This window comes from Mobula birostris, chromosome 6 (assembly GCF_030028105.1).
Source record: "Mobula birostris isolate sMobBir1 chromosome 6, sMobBir1.hap1, whole genome shotgun sequence".
Taxonomy (NCBI): domain Eukaryota; kingdom Metazoa; phylum Chordata; class Chondrichthyes; order Myliobatiformes; family Myliobatidae; genus Mobula; species Mobula birostris.
In genome coordinates, this window is record NC_092375.1 from 147,572,997 (window position 1) to 147,589,735 (window position 16,739).

Here is a 16,739-nt window from a genome sequence, read left to right on the forward strand (position 1 = left end):
GAATTAACATATCACAGATTTTTGTTTTTATTGCATTTTGGAAAATATCCCAACTTTTCTGGAAATGGGGTTTGTACATACCACCTTCTGTGTGGAAAAAGTTGCCCCTCAGGTCCTTTTTAAATCTTCCCCTCTCACCCTAAATCAGGGGTTCCCAACCTTTTTTTATGCCATGGACCCCTTTCCCTAAATCTATGCCCCCTTAGTTTTGGGCTCCCCTACCTTAAGGAAAAGTCTGTTGCTATGCACCTTATCTATGCCTCTCATAATCGTAAGCGTTTCTGTAAAATCAATCCTTATTCTCCTACATTGTAAAGAATAAAGAATTAACCTGGCCAACCTCTCCCTGTAACCCAGACCCTCTAGTTACAGAAATATGCTCAGAAATCATTTCTACATTCTTTCCAGTTTAACCACGTTTTTCCCATGGTACACAGTACTCCAATACCTCAATGATTCATACAACTGCAACATAACATCCCAACTGCTATACTCAGTACCCTGACTGACAATGGCCATGGGAGCTAACTTTCAGACCATCCTACCATGAGGGACTTTGTCAAAGGCCTTGCTAAAGTACAAATAGACAACATCATCGCCCTGCCCTTGTTTACCTTTATTAAGCACAACTTTCCACACAGAAGCCATGCTGACTCCTATCAGATTCTTTAAATATCCAAATGCTGTTAGTTCCTGTTTCTCAGAATTCCCGCCAGTAACTTCCCCACTACTGATGACAGGTTGACCAGCTTTAGTTCCCTGATTTGTTTTTACTACTCTCCTTAAACAACAGAACAATATTAGCTACCTTCCAGTATTTGTTAACTTTACCAGTGGCTCACAGTGAAGCAAATATCTCCCCAAAAGCATTTGCAATTTCTTCTCTAGCTTTGCACAAAGTTCAGGAATGCACTTGGTCAGGCCTTGGGGATTTATCCATCTTAATGTGCAGTAAAGATGCAAGTACCTACTCCCTGGCAATATGAATTTCCTCCAAAACATTTCCATTGGTTTCCCTTATCTCTTGAGCTACAACAATTTTTCCCTCAGCAAACACCAAGGAGAAAAACTCGTTAAAAATCCTATCCATTTCCTGTGTCTCAAGACATAGGCAGAGCTGCTGATCTCTATGTGGACCCACTCTCTGCCTAGTCGCCCATTTACTTTTTATTTAAAATAATATAATTTTGGAGAGCAAGCAACTTTGGTAGATTAAAATTCAAACTTCATTTCTGTTCATAGAAAGAGAGCCAGAAAGCTGATGAATACTTACGAGAGATAAAGGAACAAAACCTCTTGTCTGAGGCTGTACAGCAATGCATTGAGGCAGCAGGCAATGAGTATGAACCTGAGATGCAGAAAGCTTTGCTAAGGGTAAGATTTATCTGTATACCTCTGTATTCACAGCACAAATGTAGGAGGAAGTAAATTTTTATGTACTTTTTGAAGTAGATTACTTTATCATCATGTACACCAGAATGCAGTGAGATTCTTGTTCGCATGAATCTGTATAGAGTTAACATGCATTGTAATAATAAATACACTAAGTATAACTGAGTCCAAAAACAACAGAGTGGTGTAAAGATGGTTCTGGAACAAAAAAAAATCTAATATCACAATAGCAGAATATCTGAGAGTCATTGAATATGGTAGGACCACTAGGAAGGGTCTGTGAAAGAGGCGATTGATTTGGAGTCTGTTAAGAAGCTGTTCTTAAATCCACTTAATCCTTAAGGGCCATCTAATAAGTCTTTAATCGCTCTGATGTACTGTAAACCAAAGTTTGTGTTCAATGTCCGATTATTCTTTAATATAATTTATTTTGATGCAAGGTTTACCCAAGTTAACAAACTGCAAATATGTGTCTAAATTGTGGGTTATTTCTAATTTGAATTTTATAGCTTAGTTTATTCAACCTAATAAACATTCAAAGAACACCACTAACATTTCAAACTAAAATTGTGAATTTTAAATGTCCTGTACTTTTAGGAATCCTCTAAATTAGGATTTTAATGTTGATACCTTAAATCTTAATATGCAAGTCAAAAATGGTGTTCACTTCTGTATGGACTGTACTACTGTTTGAGAGAGAAAGTAAGTAAAACTAATTAGTCTAGCCTTCCATAAAGTGTTCAGATTCTTTTCAGTTTTCATCCAAACTTTATTTTACTGTTGTTTTATTTCCTCAACAAACTAAACACAAACATATTTGGTGATGAAGCAATGTTTATTTAGCTTTGCACTGACATTGCATTTCTAATGTGTTAATTTAAAGAATTTGAGTTAGCAGGGAAACAAAAGGAAATAGAAAGGGAAATAGTTGGCTTTTGTTAGTAAACCTGTGATCCAGCTAGTCATACTAACTAGCAATTCTCCATCTACTTCTCTTCGATAATTAGTTTGTTTCAGCTTGTGTGGCAATGAATGCCACAGTGGTTAAGTGTGTTGAGAAGAGAGGCAGAAGTACATTAAGGTTGAAACAAAATAAATATACAGATAAAGCACCTTTTGGAAGATAATGACCATAATGTTCTAACAGTGATTTTAAGTCAACTTCTAAGATATTGATGTGGCAAAGTAGAAGGCTTTGATGTGTTCATTAGTTTTTCTTTGAAACTGTGAAAGCAATTTTGTGTTGTGCTTCTACTCAGCTTTATTGAAAAATTATCAATAGTTAGAAACATAGAACCATAGAAAACCTACAGCATAATACAGGCCCTTCGGCCCACAATGCTGTGCCGAACATGTACTTACTTCAGAAATTACCTTGGGTTACTCATAGCCCTCTATTTTTCTAAGATCCATGTACCTATCCAGAAGTCTCTTAAAAGACTCTATCATATCGGCCTCCACCAGCAGCCCATTCCACTCACTCACCACTCTCTGCGTAAAAAAAAAAACTTACCCCTGACATCTCCTCTGTACCTACTTCCAAGCACCTTAAAACTGTGCTCTCGTGTTAGCCATTTCAGCCCTGGGAAAAAGCCTTTGACTATCCACACGATCAATGCCTCTCATCATCTTATACACCTCTATCAGGTCACCTCTCATCCTCCATCGCTCCAAGGAAAAATAGTTGAGTTCACTCAACCTATTCTCATAAGGCATGCTCCCCAGTCCAGGCAACATCCTTGTAAATCTCCTCTGCACCCTTTCTATAATTTCCACATCCTTCCTATAGTGAGGTTATCAGAACTGAGCACAGTACACCAAGTGGGGTCTGACCAGGGTCCTATATAGCTGTAACATTACCTCTCAACTCTTAAACTCAATCCCATGGTTGATGAAGCCCAATGCACCGCATGCCTTCTTAACCACACAGTCAACTTGTGCAGCAGCTTTGAGTTTCCTATGGACTCGGACCCCAAGATCCCTCTGATCCTCCACACTACCAAGGGTCTATATTCTGCCATCGTATTTGACCTACCAAAATGAACCACCAAGCACTTATCTGGGTTGAACTCCATCTGCCACTTCTCAGCCCAGTTTTGCATCCTATTGATGTCCTGCTGTAACCTCTGACAGCCCTTCACACTATCCTCAACACCCCCAGCCTTTGCGTCATCAATAAACTTACTAACCCATCCCTCCCCTTCCTCATCCGGGTAATTTATAAAAATCATTAAGAGAAGGGGTCCCAGAACAGATCCCTGAGTCACACCACTGGTCACCGACCTCCATGCAGAATATGACCCGTCTGCAACCACCCTTTGCCTTCTGTGGGCAAGCCAATTCTGGATCCACAAAGCAATGTCCGCTTGGATCCCATGCCTCCTTACTTTCTCAATGAGCCTGGCGTGGGGTACCTTATCAAATGCCTTGCTGAAATCCATATAGACTACGTCTACTGCTCTACCTTCATCAACGTGTATAGTCACGTCCTCAATAAATTCAATCAGGCTTGTAAGGCATGACCTGCCTTTGACAAAGCCATGCGGACTATTCCTAATCATATTATGACGGTCCAAATGTTCATAAATCCTGCCTCTCAGAATCTTCTCCATCAACTTACCAACCACTGAAGTAAGACTCACTGGTCTATAATTTCCTGGGCTATCTCTACTCCCTTTCTTGAATAAGGGAACAACATCTGCAACCATCCAATCCTCTGGAACCTCTCCCATCCCCATTGATGATGCAAAGATCATTGCCAGAGGCTCAGCAATCTCCTCCCTCTCCTCCCACAGTAGCCTAGGGTACACCTCATCTGGTCCCAGAGACTTATCCAACTAGATGCTTTTCAAAAGCTCCTGCACATCCTCTTCCTTAATGTCTATATGTTAAAGCTTTTTAGTTCGTTGTAAGTCATCCCTACAATCGCCAAGATCCTTTTCTGTAGTGAATGCTGAAGCAAAGTATTCATTAAGTACCTCTGCCATCTCCTCCGGTTCCATACACACTTTTTCACTGTCACACTTGATTGGTCCTATTCTCTCACGTCTTATCCTCTTGCTCTTCACATACTTGTAGATTGTGTTGGGGCTTTCTTTAATCCTGTCAGCCAAGGCCTTCTCATGGCCCCTTTCAAAATTTCAAAATTCAAAAGTTCAATATTTTAATAATGTTACAGAGCAATGGATGAAGTTAGCTGAAAACCTACCATTAAAGTTGGGAATTTTCCATGATTTTGTCATGTGAGTTGAATGAAAAACATTGATTTGGTAGGAATAACTTCAGATGTTTTGGAATCAAGGCTACAATATGTTGCAACACATGCTGGGGGACCCCAGCAGCTCGGGCAGCATCCATGGAAATGAATAAGCAGTTGACGTTTCCAGCCGAGTCTCTTCTTCAGGACTGGAAAGGAAGGAGGAAGATGCCAGAATAAAAAGCTGGGGGAGTGGAAGGAGGCTAGTTGGAAGGTGATCGGTGAAGCTAAGCGGGTAGGAAAAGTAAATGGCTGGAGAAGAAGGAATCTGATAGGAGAGGAGAGTGGACAATAGGAGAGAAGAAAGGAGAAGATGATTCAGGGGGAAGTGATGGGCAGCTGAGAAGAGATAAAAGGCTATAGTGGGGAATAGAGGAAAAGGGGACGGGGGAGGGAGGAGAAATCAATATTCAGGCCATCAGGTTGGAGGCTACCCAGACAAGAGGAAGCCAGGGACCGACATGTTTGAAGGGGACTGGGAGTGGAAATTAAAATGTTTGGTCTCCAGCAAGTTCCAATTCTGGCAGATGGACTGGAGGTGCTCGACAAAGCAATGCTCCCACTTAAGACATGTCTCACCATTGTAGAGGAGGCTGCATCGGGAGCACCAGACTTAATAGGTGGCTCAGGCAGATTTGCAGGTGAAGTGTTGCCTCAAATGAGGAACTGTTTCATGCTCTGAATAGAGGGAGGAGGTGAATGGGCAGGTGTAGCATTTAGGCTGCTTTCAGGAATAAGTGCCTGGAGGGATGAATGGACAGGGGAATTGCAGAGGGAGTGATCCCTGTTGAATGCTGGTGGGGGGTGGGTGAGGTAAGGATATGTTTAGTGGTAGGATCTCTTTGGAGATGGTGGACGTTGCAGAGGATAGTATGTTGGATGTGAAGGCTCGTGAATGGTTGGTAAGGACAAGAGGAACATTATCACTGTTAAGGAGGTGGGGAGATGTGATGAGCACAGATGTTCAGGAAGTGGAGGAGATGCAGGTGAATGCAGCATCAATAGTAGAGAGAGAGAGAAATCCCATTCTTTGAAGAAGGAGGGCATCTCAGATGTCCCAGAAAAGAAAGCTGAATTCTGGGAACAGATGCGGCGGAGGCAAAGGAACTTAGAGAAGGGAGTAGCATTTTTACAAGAGATATGGTGGGAAGAGGTATAGTCGAGATAACTGTGAGAATCAGTAGGGTTATAAAAGATGTTGGTTGACAGTTTGTCTCCAGAGATGGAGACAGAGAGATTGAGAAAGGGGAGGGAGGTGTCAGAAGTGGACCAAGTGAATTTAAGGGTAGGTTAGGAGCTAGGGATAAAGTTGGTGAAATTGACGAACTCAGCATGGGTGCATGAAGCAGCACCAATGCAGTCGTCACTGTAGCGGAGGAAGAGTTGGGGAGTATAGCTGATGGGGGATAGAAGTGTATAGCGTTTGAACATCTATGGTGAAAGTGAGGCAGTTAGGGCCAGGGAATTGAAAGTTACGAGGAGATTGAGAATGTGACGTGTCACGAACGTAGGTAGGAAAAGGCTGAACCAAGGGAAATAGAATGGAATCAAGGTATGAGGACATGAGTTCAGTGGGGTAGGAGCAGGCAGAGACAATAGGAATTGAATTGACTTTATTACTAATATCCTGCATATACATGAGGAGTAAAAATCTTTACGTTACGTCTCCATCTAAATGTACAATGTGCGATTTGTAGTAATTTCTAATAAATAGTACATATAACAGGACAATCAATATAACATTGAAATACAATTGCATCAGCATGAATTAATCAGTCTGAAGGCCTGGTGGAAGAAGCTGTCCTGGAGCCTGTTGGTCCTGGCTTTCTGCTGTGGTACCGTTTCCCGAATGGTAGCAGCTGGAACAGTTTGTCCCCAATGATCCTTCAGGCCCTTTTTACATACCTGTCTTTGTAAATTTCCTAAATAGTGGGAAGTTCAAATCTACAGTTGAACTGGGCTGTCCGCACTACTCTCTGCAAGGTCCTGTGATTGAGAGAAGTACTGTTCCCATACCAGGCAGTGATGCAGCCAGTTAGGATGCTTTCAATTGTGCCTCTGTAGAAAGTTCTTAGGATTTGGGGGCCCATACCAAACTTCTTCAACCATCTGAGGTGAAAGAAGCACTGTTGTGCCTTTTTCACTACACAACCAGTATGTACAGACCATGTGAGATCCTCGGTGATATGTATGCTGAGGAACTTAAAGCTGTTCACCCTCTCAAGCCCCCAGATCCATTGATGTCAATAGGAGTTAGCCTGTCTCCATTCCTCCTTTAGTCCACAACCAGCTCCTTTGTTTTTGCGATGTTGAGGGAGAGGTTGTTTTCTTGACACCACTGTGTCAGGGTGATGACTTCTTCTCTGAAGGCTGCCTCATTATTTTTTGAGATTAGGCCAATTAGTAGAGTATCGTCAGCAAATTTAATTAGCAGATTAAGCAGGCTGGGTAAGAAGGCCTACCCAGACAGTCAGTATTTTGTTTAATTTAGCTAGTATTTGCTTGTTTCCCACAACTAGCTAAATAACATATTGAGTTCTAAAAGCTTATGGAACTCTGAGCATAATTTTAGAATTGGTCATAATGATTAAAACAAGACTGTCTCATGTTTGCTTTGTCCACAATATTTAATTGCTAGATAAAATGCATTGTCTCTTACCAATAAAGTTGATCAGTTTTCAGAGCTATCCACTTCCCTAAGCAGTGGTTGATGTTACATACTAAAATATTTATTTGTTAAACATTGTATGTCCTAAGGTTCTATAATTTCTCTCATTTTGTTTAAATATTAGCATCTGAGAATGAAATGATAGTTCCCTTTCATGAACAAAATTCAAAGACACAGAATAATGAGGCCTTGTAAAGTTCACATGATCTGGTTCACATCAGATTTATAATGTATAATTATGACCACCTATTGCATTTGTTTCTTAGTTGGAGAAACAGGAAAATTAAATGTTCAGTGCACAATATATATTGATCTTTTGTTTATTTTGGCACAGGCAGCCTCTTTTGGTAAATGTTTTATCAGCAACTTTCCTCCGGATACATTTGTGAAGATGGCTCGAGACCTACGGGTGTTGAATGCCATTCGTGATTATACAGTTGGCATTCCTCTCAGTTATCCCCAGTATCCTTGCATTTAATTTGAGATTAGGTTGGTCTGTGACACAAATGTCCTATAAAGATTTTTACAATTTTTAGTGTGTATCTGGAACTACAGAAATTGCAAGTCGTGTTTGTTTCAAATTATTTATTTAGTTGAATGTATTAATTTTTGCGTTGTTCAAAATTAATTTCTTGGGGGGACTTCCGGGTCATCAAGGGAATGGCGGCGTAAGGAAAAGGTCTCTCGACAAAAAAGAAGGTAAACTGCCCCATAATCGAATTTAGACAAATACTTAATATTACATAACTATATTAATAAAAGGGGCAAGGATGATGTCTAAGAACAAGATTAAAAAGTCCGCTCCGAAGGCTGATAAACATAAAGAGACGCAGCAAGGCGACGGGCCTAGCTCCCCCACGGCAAGCCAGGATGGAGATAATGAGGGGGAATCGGTGACTCTGTCCTTGATTCTCGGAGAGATTCGTGAGTTCCGACAAGATAACAGCAAACAGCTGGAAGATATTAAAGGAGAAATAGTAAAAACTAACTCGCGGATAGATGAAGCCGAAGCGAGGATTGTTGGAATTGAAGAGAAGCTACAAAACGCAGAGGAGGTGATAGCAGAAATGCTGAAGCTGCAAGACCAGCTCCAGTGGAAACTAATAGATCAAGAAGGCCGCTCGAGAAGGGAAAATGTGAGGATTTATGGAGTTCCCGAAGGAACTGAAGGTAAACCCGGATTGACGATTCCCTTCGTGGAGAAGCTACTTAGAGAGAACCTTGATATACCGGCCGCAAAAGACCTACAGATAGAAAGAGCTCACCGCGCATTGGCACCACAGCCTCCAGCGGGCGCCCAGCCCAGATCGATTCTGGTCAGATTTCTCAGTTACAGAACGAAGGAAGAGGTGCTTAAAAGGGCATGGCAAAATAAAGGTTTCATGTGGAACAACTGTAAAATCAGTTTAGACCACGACTACGCACCGGGGATTCTTGCCAGACGGAAGGAATATACGGAAACACGGAGAGTCCTGAAGGAAAACAACATCAGATTCCAGACTCTGTATCCAGCTCGGCTGAGAGTCTTTTACGACGAAGGGACAAAAACTTACGCTACGGTGGAGGAGGCAACATTGGACCTGGCGGACCGGGAACTACCTATTAAAGTTATCACCCAACCGGAGTCGCTACTGGAGAGGATTCGGCAGAAGTCGTGGCAGTTAGTGGGGCGAGGACGCTCCACTCAAACCAGAGTGTCAAACTACAAGGAAAAGCTGCAAATATTCAGACGCCAATGTACAGAGAACACAGATTAATTAAGAGAAATGACTGACAAGAGTAAATCGGACTTTAAAATGAAAACTGGTAACTGAAAATAAACTAGACGGAATAACTTGAATGATAGCAATATGGTCGAGACATAAATAGGAGAAAATTCTCTATGACTATTCAAACTGCTGAGGGCCCTCTAACATAGGGTGAAGATAGAGGTTATCCCTCTGAACTGAGGCGGGTCGGTGCTCAGGCCTCACTGTGGGAAGTCGGGAAAAATTTTCAAATGTTGCACGTTCAAAAATGTCTAGGGTGTGATTATATGTCTTGGTTTACTGTTGAGAAGGGATTGCTTACTATTTGGTTAGAAAAGGAGAGTGTTTTTTTTTCTACTAGAGAAAAATGCAAACTGAATTGGTAAAAATAATTTCCTATAATGTTAATGGGGTTTTGAATCCAATTAAAAGAAATAAGATTATGTCTAAATTGAAAAAAGAGAGGGCACAAATAGCTTTCCTCCAGGAAACACATATGAGCCAATCTGAACATGGAAAATTAAAAAGAATGGGCTTTAAGCGTGTATTTTATTCATCATATAAATTGAGTCACAAAAGAGGGGTAGCTACTTTAATATCAAGTACTCTTAATTATGAACATATTTCAGAGACTAGAGACAAAGAAGGACGGTTCGTAAAAATCACAGGAAGAATAGAAGGTACAGAAATAACATTGCTGAATGTTTATGCTCCTCCAGGTTGTGAATGGTCATTTTATAGACACATTTTTGACCTAATGGTCAGTTCTCAAGGGGTATATAATTTGTGGAGGGGATTTTAATATTAGATTAAATCCTATATTAGATTCTTCAAGAATAGTTACTCAGAATAAACCTCTGACTCGGAAAGTGAATTCATTGATGGAGGAGTTGGGAATTATAGATGTCTGGAGGGAATTACACCCTACTAGTAAAGATTATACATATTACTCTTTCCCTCATTCAGCCTATTCAAGGATAGACTATTTCTTTATCTTTAATACAGATAAAAAACTGTAATATTGCAACAATTGATCTGTCGGATCATAGCCCAGTCTCTATGTCTCTAATCCTGGAAAGGAAAATGAGGAAAACACTATGGAGGCTAAACTCACATATACTCAATAACCCGAAAGTAATGGAGAGATTAAGGGGAGAAATCAAAGAATATCTAGACCTTAATGACATGGGAGAAACATCACCAGTGATCTTATGGGATACATTGAAAGCTGTACTGAGAGGGAAAATTATTTCCATTACCACTCACATGAAAAAAATCAATGCACAAAAATTAGCAGACCTTCAAGGAAAATTAAAACAACTTAAGTTGTAGATAGCAACAAAAGTAATTCAAATCGAAAACAGGAAATTAGGAAATTGCAAAGTGAAATTGATGATATGTATACGTTGGAAACTCAAAGAAATTTTCTTTACCTGAGACAAAAGAATTATGAAGTAGGAGGTAAATCAGCTAGATTATTAGCATATAAATTACGAAAACAACAAGCAGACAATACAATTCATAAAATAAAGAATCCAAAGACAAAGCTTGTGGAGAGTACAATAGGGAAAATTCAAGAGAGTTTTGAAACATATTATTGAGAGCTGTACTCCCAACCCCGGGCCCCCAATGAGCCCTATATAGACAGTGTATTGAATTTTTTAGATCTACCTAAACTTACAGATTTACAAAATGAAAGTTTATTAGAACCAGTAACTGTCAAAGAACTGAACGTGGCCATCTCTAGGTTAAAGGCTGGAAAGTCCCTGGGTTCTGATGGGTTTACCTCAGAGTGGTACAAGTCCCTGAAGACACAGTTAGCCCCATTACTACTTAACACCTTTAATTGGATCTTGCAGAGAGGAGAAACTCCATCTTCCTGGAGAGGAGAAACTCCATCTTCCTGGAGAGAAGCGATTATTTCAGTTATTCCTAAAGAGGGTAAAGATAAATTAGAATGTGGCAATTATCAGCCAATTAGTGTTCTTAATTTAGATTACAAACTATTTACATCTATATTAGCGCGCAGATTGGAAAAGCTTTTACCTGGCCTAATCCACTTAGACCAGACTGGATTTATTCAACAAAGACAAACACAGGACAACATAAGGAGAACTCTGCACATATTAGAACAGGTTAATAAGAACGAGACAGAGACAATGGTAGTAGGATTGGACGCTGAGAAAGCTTTTGATTCGGTTAGTTGGGCATTCCTATACAGAGTGTTAGGAAGATTCAGCTTTCAAGAAAAGTTTATTAAAGTAATTCAGACTCTATATGACAGCCCTACAGCCTGAATTAAGATAAATGGGGGCCTCTCTGACTCCTTCATCTTAGAGAGAGGCACTAGACAGGGATGCCCAATTTCTCCTCTCCTTTTTGCGCTATATGCTGAACCGCTTGCCCAACTAATAAGACAGAGCGAAATCGTAAAAGGTATCAAGGTGGCAGGGATTGAACAGAAAGTGGCGTTATTCGCAGATGATGTTTTGGTCTATCTGAGTGAACCAGAAAAATCATTTATAGGATTGTTTACACTGTTGGATGACTTTGGGAAAATATCAGGTTATAAAATAAATGTAAAGAAAACGCAGGTTATGTCCCTAAATTATACACCATCCAAAAAATTGCAGGATACATATGATCTTAAGTGGGAAGCTAAATCATTAAAATATTTAGGAATAACCCTGCCGAAGGATCTTTCAACACTGTCACAGGTAAATTATGGGCCATTAATCTCAGAGATAAAAGCAGATATGCATAGATGGAATCTTATCCCCTTTTTAAGTTTAAATTCAAGGATAAATACTATAAAAATGAATATTCTTCCTCGGTTATTGTATCTTTTCCGTACTTTACTGGTGGAGGTGGATGATAATCAATTCAGGGAATGGGACAAATGGATTTCCTGCTTCATTTGGCAAGGAAAGAAACCTAGAATTCGATATAACACCTTACAGTTAGGGAAGGAAGGAGGAGGTATGGTTCTTCCTTGCCTGAGAAATTATTTTTATGCCTCACAGATAACCCCTCTGTTATATTGGTGTAATAGGGAATATAAGACTAGATGGAAGGAAATAGAATTTGGATTAGTTGACAGTTTTCCTCTTCAGGCCTCAATAGCTGACAAAGGATTGATGGCCCAGTTGGAAAAATTCAAAAACGCTTGGATAAATCTTACATTAAAAGTATGGCAGAAGGTGGTTAATTCATGTGGAATTAATAACATGTTAAAACTCTTTAGATGGTGTGCATATGATACCGAATTCCTTCCCAACAGAGGAGATAAAAGATTTGAGCTATGGATAAAGAAAGGTCTTACGACCTACCTCTCATTTATAGATAAAAGAGTATTACAAAGTTTCCAAATCCTACAGGACAAACATGGCCTAGAACATAATGACTTTTTTAGGTACCTTCCAAGTAAGAAACTATGTTAACCAGAGTTGTAGATATACAGACCTATCAACAGTAGAATTAGAATTTTTCAAGATTCTGAATTCGGCTTGCAGTTCAATACCTAGTAAATCAGTTTCTCGATTATATAATGCACTCTTCCATGCTAAAAATGTAAATACACTGTATATTAAAGAGAAGTGGAGAAAGAAGCGGGGTTGGTACTTTCAGAGGAGGCTTGGGAGAAAATCTGCAGCTTTCAATGGTCCTCAACTAATCCTTTGACTTGGAGAGAACGTTGTTGGAAAAACATTATAAGATACTTCAAGACCCCATATCAGGAAAAATATAAAGATACAAATGTGATGTGTTGGAGAAGGTGTGGCTCCAAGGAGGCAAATCATTTTCATATTTTTTGGGATTGCCCTAAATTAGTCTATTTTGGGAAGGTATTCATAGAACATTAGTTAAGGTACTTAGGTCCCAGATACCTCTGAACTTTGAGACGCTCTATTTGGGGCATGTATTGTTTCTTGAACAGAAGGAAGATATAAAGTTGCTGCAGGCCCTCTTAGCAGCAAGTAAGAAATCAATCACTAGAAAATGGCTAAATCCAATACCACCTACATTAGAAGATTGGTACGAAATTATCTTGGAAATATTTAAAATGGAAAAGTTGACTTACTCCCTGAGAACTCAAAAAGAAAAATTTTATCAAATCTGGAATAAATGGATTGAATATGTAACCCCAATGCGAACAGACTTTAGATGACTCTCCTAATGATTTATACTGCTCTTCTCAACACAGTAATATTGCTAACGTAAGCACCCCTAGTCTAAATGTTTGTTTTTTTTTTGTTTTCTTTTGGAAAATAGAGAATTAACACAAGTAAAGGGAAAGATTTGGGAAAGGGATAAAAAAATGAAAAAATTAAGTAAATAAGTACATAGGGATTGGATAATTATGTCTGCGGGCAGGAGCAAGCATGAACAAATTAGGATATAAACACCTACAATGGTTGATACATAGGCTTATATACAACATTTTGGACCAGTGGAAATGGTCCAGAAGGGTTATATGGAAACTATTATTACCATTTTTCTTAACAACTAATTCCATTACTTAGCCTAATAGGTTAGATTTACCACAGTACATAATTATCTATTTAAATGTTTATTTTCCTTTTATACCATCTCAATGTGTACTTAAGAATGCATAAATAATTGTAGTTTTATACATATAAAAAAATGGAAAAGGTTATATGTGTGAAAAAAGTACATGATATTTGTGAATTCCTTATCCAAATAAAAATAAAATTAAAAAAAAACAAAATTAATTTCTTGAGATAGAAATCAAAATGCTTTTCAACTTTACTGATTATTATTCATATTGGTTTTAATTTTATTCATTTGGAATTTCAAAATGTATTGAAAAATGCAAAAAAAAAATCAACACTTGATAGCGAGCCAACAGCCTTTGTAGCTATATTGTTTCCTGATTCATTCCCATTGAGAACAGACTGCTCGTGAAGTAGCTTTTTCTTCAAAGGTCAATGAAATTTTGATAACTGTTCCTATGACAACAATATAATGGACATACTGATGCAAGCTAATATTGCTGGCATTTGTTGTGTTTATTGAGTGATAGCTTACTGCTGTTCAACATTACAGTACTTTATTCATGATTTATCTCCCTGAATTTGTGACTTTCTTATAAAAAAAATTGCATATCCTAACACTTAATTCTCTGGTATCTCAGCTGGGTTTCTCACGTGATTGAAATATAGTATTTGTTTAGAGTCCCTTGTAGTTGGGCTTTTATTGTCTTAAAGCAAATAAACCTTTTTGCATCTTGATTGCATTCAAATTGATCTTTGACTCATATTACAGATATAAGCAGCTAACTATTGAAGTCCTAATTGACAGGTAAATAGAGCCTTTCGTTTTTGGAATAATTTTCAAGTTCAAATGAGGAATAGTGAACTCAACTAGTAACTGCTAGTTTTGACTCAGTTCTCTTCTGATGAGCTAATTCTAAAATATGTGAATGTGCTCTTCGATAACATACCTAGCTTTCCTTATGGTTTAATAGGGAATTTTCTCTAAACTGATGTAGTTAGCCAGAATTCTGCCATATAGTTATTCTCAAATATTTTCTGCATGAACAAGAACAAGCAAGCATGAGTAAGGTGTCTGGCTTCTTGTGGCTACTTCAGTAAGATCCTGGCTTGAGCATTTTACTATTCTCTCCACCTATCCCAGATCCATTGATTCTCTTAATATTTAAAACTACAACTGGTCTCAAATTTTGTCTGTGTTGCTGCCTTCTTAGTTAATCCACATTCAAGTTTGCTGACTACACCACTGCCACTGGCTGAATCAAAGGTGGTGACAAATCAGCATATAGGAGGGAGATTGAAAATCAGACTGAGTGGTGCCACAACAACAACCTCTTGCTCAATGTCAGCAAGACCAAGGAGCTGATTACTGACTTCAGGAGGAGGAAACCAGAGGTCTATGAGGCAGTCACCATTGGAGGATCGGAGGTGGAGTAGGTCCATAACTTTAATTTCCTCGATGTTGTCATTTCAGAGGACCTGTCCTGAACCAGCTTGTAAGTGCAATTACGAAGAAAGCATGGCAGCACCTCTACTTCCTTCGGAGTTTGCGAAGATTCGGCATGACATCTACAATTTCAACAAACTGCTATAGATGTGTGGTGGAGCATATATTGACTGGTTGCATCACAGCCTGGTATGGAAACACCAATGCCCTTAAATGAAAAATCCTACAAAAAGTAGTGGATGCAGCCCAGTCAATCACGGGTAAAGCCCTCCCCAGTATTGAGCACATCTACATGGACCATTATTGCAGAAGAGCAGCATTTATCGTCAGGGAACCCTGCCACCCAGGTCATGCTCTCTTCTCGCTGCTGCCATCAGGAAGCAAGATCAGGACCCTCACCACCAGGTTCAGAAACAGTTATTGCTCCTCAACCATCAGGCTGTTGAACCAGAGGGGATAACTTCACTCAACTTCACTTGCCCATCACTGAGCTGATCCCATAACCTACTTTCCCACTTTCAAGGACTTTCATCTCACGTTCTCGATATTTATTATTTATTAATTATTATTTTTATTATTTCTTTGTTAGTGTTTGCACAGTTTTGTTGTCTTTTACATACTGGTTGAACGGCCAGTTGGCGTGCTCTTTCATTGATTCTATTCTTGTTACTATTCTTTATGGATTTACTGAGTATGCCCGCAAGAAAGTGAATCTCAGGATTGTATATGGTGATATATATGTACTTTGATAATAAATTTACTTTGAACTTCGGAACTTTTAAGATGTTAACTTGTATTGGGCAACTATGAGTGAATTATTCCAGTTCTGCTTTTTTTTCTCTTATTTCCTCAGATTAATCTTACGTAAGCTGTATTCCCTTGCAATAAAAATTTGTGAGTATATGAAAATATCAGAATTACAAGGAGCAAGTCGGATTTTGGCTCACTGGGCTTGTTATAAGGTAAATGACTTGTCTTTATTTTCCTGCTCAAATTAAATAGTCAGTAATCATCCTTCAGTTAAATGAAAAATGTCTACTTTTCCTTTGTCCCCTTTGTTCTGACAGTAGCAATATTGTGATATGATTTTTCATTAAATGCAGTTCTGTAATACTTTGTGAGACTGGTCACTTTTCTTGTTTGCCCTTGGACAGTAAGCATTGTTAGATGTCTAACCATTAGATCATTGAAAGCTGAGGCCATGTTGCTCATTATGTGTGAGGACTAGTGATCAGGAGTACAACTGATTTTGTTTGAAATTACCTGACAGCAGTTATGTTGAGTACCAAAGTTTTGATTGCTCTGTAATACACCTTCGATTTGGACATATCCTTCTGTTCTTGACATAGACCAGAACCGAACACAAATTGGTCCTTTTTTTACACCAGCAACATGGGATTAAAAGGAAATGGCTTTATATATCTGACCCCAGACAGCTGTGGTATCATAGTACACTGTTCTGGGTTAAAGCATATAGTTTCCTGAGAGAGATTAAATGAGAAATAAAAACTTCCTGGGAGAGAAACCCAGGGTTATTGCTGCGGAACTTGGAAGATTCCCTTCTGAGCCCTTCAGGTTTTGAAGGGAGAGCTTTTAAGTGTCTTTTAAGTGGTTCTCATTATCACAAAACAGAAAAAGGCCATTTACTCCAGTATTTTATACCAGCTCTCTGGAGCTTTTAAAATTAACTTCTGCTCCCTGTATTTTCCCATAG

The 16,739-nt window shown here is 39.0% G+C and overlaps 1 protein-coding gene across 1 annotated transcript in view; it reads left to right on the forward strand.

Moving 5' to 3' along the window:
- The window catches only part of vps16 (VPS16 core subunit of CORVET and HOPS complexes), a 77,091-nt gene that overhangs the window by 19,788 nt on the left and 40,564 nt on the right, over positions 1 to 16,739 (forward strand). Inside the window, exons 12-15 of the mRNA XM_072261578.1 lie at positions 1,243 to 1,374; positions 7,651 to 7,778; positions 14,351 to 14,386; positions 15,879 to 15,987. Of these exons, the coding sequence (XP_072117679.1) occupies positions 1,243 to 1,374; positions 7,651 to 7,778; positions 14,351 to 14,386; positions 15,879 to 15,987 (405 nt within the window). The remainder of the gene's footprint in view (positions 1 to 1,242; positions 1,375 to 7,650; positions 7,779 to 14,350; positions 14,387 to 15,878; positions 15,988 to 16,739) is intronic.